Here is a 7,035-nt window from a genome sequence, read left to right as displayed (position 1 = left end):
CTTTAACCCGAAATGCATCATTTTATAACATAATGTTCCTTGGTTAGTACGGAACGCTGTCTTGTCCTCATCACCAGCTGCTATGTGAATCTGATGATACCCTTTGTAGGCATCGAGGAAGCATTTGAACTTAACTGGGGCCACAACATCTACCTTTAAGTCGATCTTCGGAAGTGGGTAACAATCTTTTGGACATGCTTTGTTTAAATCTTTATAATCTATACACATCCTCCACGTTCCGTTGCTTTTCGGGACAATCACTGGGTTGGCCACCCATGTTTGATACTTGATCTCCCGTATGATTCCAACGTGAAAAAGAACTTGCACCTGCGCATTCATGGCTTTCATTTGTTCCGGGCCATCTTTCGTTTCTTTTGCACAATTGGGGTGATCAACGGATTTACCTTTAACTTGTGTTCTGAAATGCTCCGCGGGCTGCCACGCGAAAATGTCAATGTTGTTGGTCAATAATTGTTTCAAAAAGGTCCTCACTATCTCCGAAATAGCAGGTCCTATTGTGATTGTTTGGTCCGGAAACTTCTTATTTCAAAACCCATTTCTCAGGTTCGGTCCTCTGAGCCTGTCTTGGGACCTTGCTTGGTCTTGAACTCTTGGTTGTAAAACAATGTCGGTTTACATAGATTATCGCCACACCAGTGTGAGTTGGAACTCCTACTGCACCATGGGCTGTGGACGGATGGGCATTGAAGTCTCCGATCGCCTCTCGTCCCAAAATAATGTCATGCTTAGAAGTTGCTGGTAGGACCAAAAATTCAACTTCTTCTGTTCTTGAACGGGCTCCGTTACTAAGTGTTACCGGGAATGATATCACCCCACGAGGGTACATTATCTCTCCCCCGAAACCAGAAACAGGAGCATGAATTGGTTTTAATCTTTCTTTGTCTTCTTCGTCCAACTGTTCGAAACACTGTTCGTACATAATGTCAGACGTACTGCCTGTGTCAAAGAACACATATTTTGACAGTTAATGACCAAAATCGGCAGTAATTATCAACGGGTTTTTATTACACGGGCCTCCTCTGATCCGAGGAAAGATCACGGGCTCGTTCTTCCATTCCTTGTCTGAATAGTCTCTCCTTTTTCCTTTACCCGAATGTCTCCCCTGAATCATGTGGACATTCAAATCTTTGACTTGCTTTTTAGCTGGGCCCTGGTTGTCCTTTGCGGGAGGTTTGCTAGTCCCTGCTCGTACGCCCTTAACCAAATGTTCAAGTTTACCATTTTTAACAGCTGCTTCAATTTCATTTCTGAGGGCCACGCACTCATTCGTGTTGTGCCCAATATCATTATGATATGAGCAGTGTTTCTTGTTATCAAGGAATGACTTCCGTGGTATTGGTTGAGGCTTCCGGAAAGTCAGATTCTCCGTGGTGAGAATTTCTGAGGGAGTCTTTGATAACTGGGTCCAACTGTTAGAGTAACGAGCTGAAAAATTACGTTTACCCTTGTTGCCGATCAAGGACCTTGCATCAAAAGGCTTAGATGTTTCCGCATTTTGCTGAAGTCTTGACCATATTGGTTCCTTAGCCTGCCTGTTCGATCTCGGAGTTTGAAACTCAATCCTCGGTGATTGCTTTGACTACTGGAACTTAGAGTTTTCTCAGTTCTTGCAAACAACTTTGATGCCTTCATGACTTCGTCCCATGACTCGGGCATTCCATCTCTTCCTGTAAGGGTACAGATCAAGGCATCACTATGGACGTTCTTACAGAATGCTCCTCGCAACATATCTTCGCTTACCCCTCCGATGTTAAGGCTCTCGTTGGTGAAACGAGTAATGAAGTCTTCAATAGACTCATTGTTTCGCCTCGTAACATCTAGTATTTCTAAAGGATCCAGGGTATGTTTCTTTTGTTGACTGAAGTGCTGGGAAAACTTTGCTACGAAGTCATTCCAACTTTTAATTTGTCCGCCCGGTAATTTATCGAACCATTCTCGAGCAGCTCCCGTGAATGTGAGTGCAAACATGTGGCACCAATATGGAATAGTCCAACCACTGACTCCTCCGACTGCCACAAATCTCAGCAAATGATCGCTGGGATCTGTCATTCCATTATACGTTCCAACAGATGTCGGAATCTTCGCATTCATTGGGAATGGAGCTTGCGCGATGCTTGGAATAAATTTTGACTTTTCTGCAAAGGACTCCGGGCGATATGGTTTGGAAAAATCATACTCAACATTACTATGAGACTCCGCATGGCAGACAGCTGGCCGCGGATAGCTAGTCCCTCCATATGAAGGAAGACGACTATCCCCACTGTAAAAACTACCTTCCGGGCGATAAGTTGAGTCGTACCCGTCCAGTTCGTCCTCATTGGATGGTACCCGCATATCTATATGGGGACGAGGACGTAACCTCCGGGTCTCGCTCATATTCCGCTCCGGTGGCTGACTGTACTGAATGTGGCTTCCCCTTATGGGAGGAGAGATAGATCTCCTGGGAGGCTCATCGTACGTCAAGGTACAGCCATGGAAACGCTCATTCCGGACACGACGTTCATACTCTGCTTTCAAACTATCTTGTTGAACACGAAGCCATTCGTCCGGAGACAAAAGTCCTTCGGTTCTGAAGCTATGACGGTGAGCTCTTCTTTGGTTAGAATCACCGGAATCTTCTTCCAAACCTAATTCCGACTGAGTTCAGTGGACTTCTCTTGTAACTCTTTCTAGATTCCTCAAGTTAGAACCTCCTGGGGCTGTGACATGCCCCAGGTCAGTAGTTGGTGTAACAACATTCCCAGCATCTACCGGACTAGTATCTGCTAATGGGGTAAAACTTCCCCGAGCCGCTAAACCACCTAAGGTAAAACCTCCAGGGTTCACGACATCAGTTCGTGGAGCAGAGTTTGTGATTCTAGCAAAAATGGATGTTGCTCCTTCACGTGATTCAATATTGAGATCTCGTGGAGGTTGCGATTGATTCTCCGTCGGCTCTTTAGGTAATTGATTCATATCGTAAAGAGGACAAATTTTTTTTTTGCTGTTCTAACAAAGACACGGATGGCGCCAATGAAGAAACACGGATCTACTCCCCACTAATGGGTCCTAGATCCAATGAGTCCACATGGTAGGATACGGTTAACTGCCGATAAGATATGAACATAATTCCCAAAGTCCAATGACGTGAATCATGCAAAACAGAACACCGTGAGCTCGTTACGGGAATGACAAGGTGGGGGGTCTTCCCGTAACCACCATCCGGCGTGAGAATAAGTACAGTTCTGACTAGAGTAAAGTACTTAAGTAAATAGAGAGAGTACAGTGGGAGTGAATGAATACCTCGTGACGATTGAGAGGGTATTTATAGCTGAAAGGTGTGGGGAACTGATTGGGCCAGCTGTCCCTTTAGAAGATGCTCCCCTAACCGTCTGGACACGTGCCTTCATATGATAGGTTCCGGCTATACGTTGCATGTGCATGTATAACAACCTGGACACGTGTCTCTTTATCATTGGCTAATGGAGCAATATTGGCCATGTGCACGGTTATAACTACCTTGCCAGGTGTCACTGGCTGATTGGCCGAAAGATCACGTAATGCCCAAGAAAGCATCTTGGCAGATCTTCTAGAAGGTAATTGATTATTGGCAGCTGGCCCGGGACATTACCTCATGATCATTTACGCGGAAGGATGTTCCTTCTTGCGGATGACTTTTGAGGGTGCCCGGATGCTTCCACGTGTGCCATGAGGGTGTTTCTTCCTCAAATGATCTATGCGGATGGTTCATATGTCCCGCGGGTGACTTGTGACATGCTTTTGGTTGACCCGCGAGTGTTACTTAAGGGTATTTGGGTCTTTTTAGTACCCTACCTCTATAGAAACATTTGTGTCACCATTGACTTTTACTTGAATAGTGATCAGAATGTTGTATGCGAAACATGTCGTACAAAATTATGCTCAAAAGAAACAAAACATTCACAAAATTGAACGAGTTAACCTTTTATTTTTTGGTCAATTGGCAAAGTCGAGAAACCTCTCAAGCTTATCAAAATCTTTTTCATTGTGTAGCTCAATACTATTATTATATGAGAAATATTATCCGAAATTGGTTCATAACCAATTTTTTTTCAATTATACATACATGATACTGAGAATAAATTTTCAATAGCCGTGTTCTTGGATATGTTTTTCTACGTTCATTATTTTTTTTGAAAAAAATCATTTTGTGATATAAATAAATCAATTTATGTATAATGATACAAGCATAGATGTAATACATTTTTCTATATACATTATTATTGCTTTATTTGTAACTTATTATTTAGATCATCATGTGTGCTGCACGGGCTCTAATGCTAGTAAATAAATAAACAAAGACATCGACCATCGTCTTAGCAACCAATCAACTTCTTTCCATCGACCAACGACCATTGTCTCATCATCTTCGCCAGTTCGCCTCAAGGTTTCAACTATAGCCAACAACCAATATTCGTTGGTCTATAGTTTGTGAAATGTTATTTTTTTTAAGAAGCATGTGAAGACGAATTTACGTAATTATTTGGATGACGATTATATGAATAATGTATGTATTTGTTATATTAAAAATGAGCTCCTTTTAAAAGTCAATTGAAGGTATCTTTTTCAAAACATGAATCACATAAGGAACAATTATGATATACAATATCTTTTTATTTAACATGACATTGCATTTTGTTGAATGTTAATGATATAATTTTGTTATGAGTTATGATAGTGATATTGTATTTTATTTATCTGGGCCAATGATTAACTTAACCTATTCGGGTCCGAAAACTGACGCCGGAGCACCAAAAATCCCGAATCCATAGAAAAAAAATGTTTAACTCCGCCTCTGCCAACATTACTTCAAGCTCATAAAAGTACGAATAAGTTGCCTCGGTTAGGATACATCAATCTAAGTTGGTAGCCGAACCAACATAACTTGGAGCTCAAAAACTCGTATTTGGCTCATATACAACTAATGTCGGATCCTGACCATGTGTTGATCCATTAGGTATTAATAGGAGGGAGAGACCAAATGAGTAAAGCTGAGAACTAACCTTAAAAAAATCAAATTTTAAATAAATAGTTTATACTTCTCATTGTAAAACCAATAAAAACTAGTGAATATATAGCCAAGTAAAATATCATTATTTGATCTTAACTGGGACTCTACTTGGTTTAAAGATAATCAAAAAATATTTTGACCAATCTATTGAATATCTTTAAACCAAGTAGAGTCTTAGTTGATATAAAAAAAATAGTCAATCTTATCATTCTTATGCTAGGTTTCATAAACATTCATCAAACCTTTAGTTTCAAAGTTCAGAAGGCCATAAAATATCAAATAAAATTGTTGAAGAAATTCAAAGTTAATGGGAGAGAGTGTGACTAGAGGTAGGCAAACAAACCGGTTAACCGAACTGAAACCGAACCGGTTTAAAATTGATTATGTAGAAACCGGTTTGGAACTGATTGAAACCATAGGTTCGAAACCGGTTTGTAATTGTGTCCACCAAAACTGGTACCAAACTAGTTAACCGAACCGAAACCGGTCAAAAATCGAACCAAAACCGATCGTAACCTAGTCAAGAAATCGGTTTGAACCCGAACCAAAACTGGTCAAATAGCGAACCGAACTAGCCAAGAAACCGGTTTGAATCCGAACCGAAACCGGTTGACTTTTGTTGACCAAACCTAACCGGTTTTGAGTCACCTCTAGGTATGACAATTGAGGAATGAGTACGTTTAACCTAACCCTTAAACCAAGTACTAGGCTTATCACATTTAATCTAGTTAAGATAAATGAAGCTTTAGCCACAACTGTAATTGTGATGTTTCCAATTCCATAGTTGACAAATTTTAATATTTATCAAATTTTAATATTTATCAAGGTTTGGAGTCGTGAGATTACATCGGTTGACACGATCCCATATATAGAAGTACGAGATTGTTAGCTCTGAAAGATGCAGAGCGTGTACGTTCAAAGTGTTTCCATCTGTTTGAAGATGACAACTGATCAATCTCAACTTCTTCAACGCGGGAAACCCTGAGAACGGATCAAGATCCGTAATAATAACCTCTCTTAGATGTAAATTGGCCAGATTCTTGAATGATCCGGATCTTGGCCCCAAATACGAACAACCCATTGGTGTATATGAACAACTTTCTAGTCTCAAACTTTTTAACGAATCCCATGATGTATGTGACATGATCATCGGCCAACTCCCTTGTTTTTCAGTTCGGAGAATGTTGACGTCGAGCTCTTCAACACGTTGTTTAAACGCGTAATCAAAAACCTCTTTTAAGATATCGGCGCTGCATATTCCATATCCATATCTATAATCGCATCTGTAGTAGTTTAGTTTAACCAGCTGGGCCGATCGAGGAACCGATAATGCACTGGAAACGAACTTATCGAAAACATCGAGGAGTTTGTCAAAACTAGAGGAATTGAAGTCGAGAACCGGAACATATGTCCATTTAGAAGACCATGTTTTGGACAGCAACGAGGTTTGAAAAGCATGTTTGGTTTCAAGAGATAAAAGAATGCGAAGCTGCAGGTCACTCTTCTGGTAATGTCGTGAGCCTGTCCGAAATTGTTGCGTTTGGTTCCTGTTCTTCTTCTTCACGTAATCTTTTGATCGCCATTGTTGTGATTCTGCAATTATGTCATCAGGATCGTTAGTTTTATAGGGTTTATGGTCGGTGTAGGTTTTTTAAGGGTTTATTTTTATATATTATATTATTCTTGTAACGAATATAGTTACGTAATATTTTCAAAATTCAATTATTTAATGAATTATCAGGTTGTTATGATCTTGTTGCATCTAATCTAATAATTATATACACTTATATGAGAAATATTAATATCTCTTTTTATAACAATCAATATAATTTCATTCAATAAAAATCTAGCAATCTGTTAGACCCACTAGTACATTTACCAACACTTTCAGAAAGAAGCTACACCAAAACAAATAATAAGAAACAAGCGTACAAACAAACACCTCCAACAATCCATACACATTACAAACGAAAACTACACTAACC

General features: G+C 40.1%; 1 protein-coding gene across 1 annotated transcript; it reads right to left on the bottom strand.

Moving 5' to 3' along the window:
* Positions 1 to 5,861: 5,861 nt before the first annotated feature.
* LOC143564286 (putative F-box/FBD/LRR-repeat protein At4g26350) lies at positions 5,862 to 6,643 on the bottom strand (the record flags this gene model as incomplete). Its single annotated transcript, XM_077051610.1, has 1 exon — positions 5,862 to 6,643. A coding segment is annotated over one exon (782 nt), but the record flags the coding sequence as incomplete, so codon positions are not given.
* Positions 6,644 to 7,035: the final 392 nt, after the last annotated feature.

Source organism: Bidens hawaiensis, unplaced genomic scaffold (assembly GCF_021521415.1).
Source record: "Bidens hawaiensis isolate Kalapana, Puna unplaced genomic scaffold, B.hawaiensis_p1.1 tig00021900_1, whole genome shotgun sequence".
NCBI classification, from domain to species: domain Eukaryota; kingdom Viridiplantae; phylum Streptophyta; class Magnoliopsida; order Asterales; family Asteraceae; genus Bidens; species Bidens hawaiensis.
The sequence above is the reverse complement of the archived record's forward strand: the minus strand, read 5'-3'. Positions and strand labels throughout refer to the sequence as shown.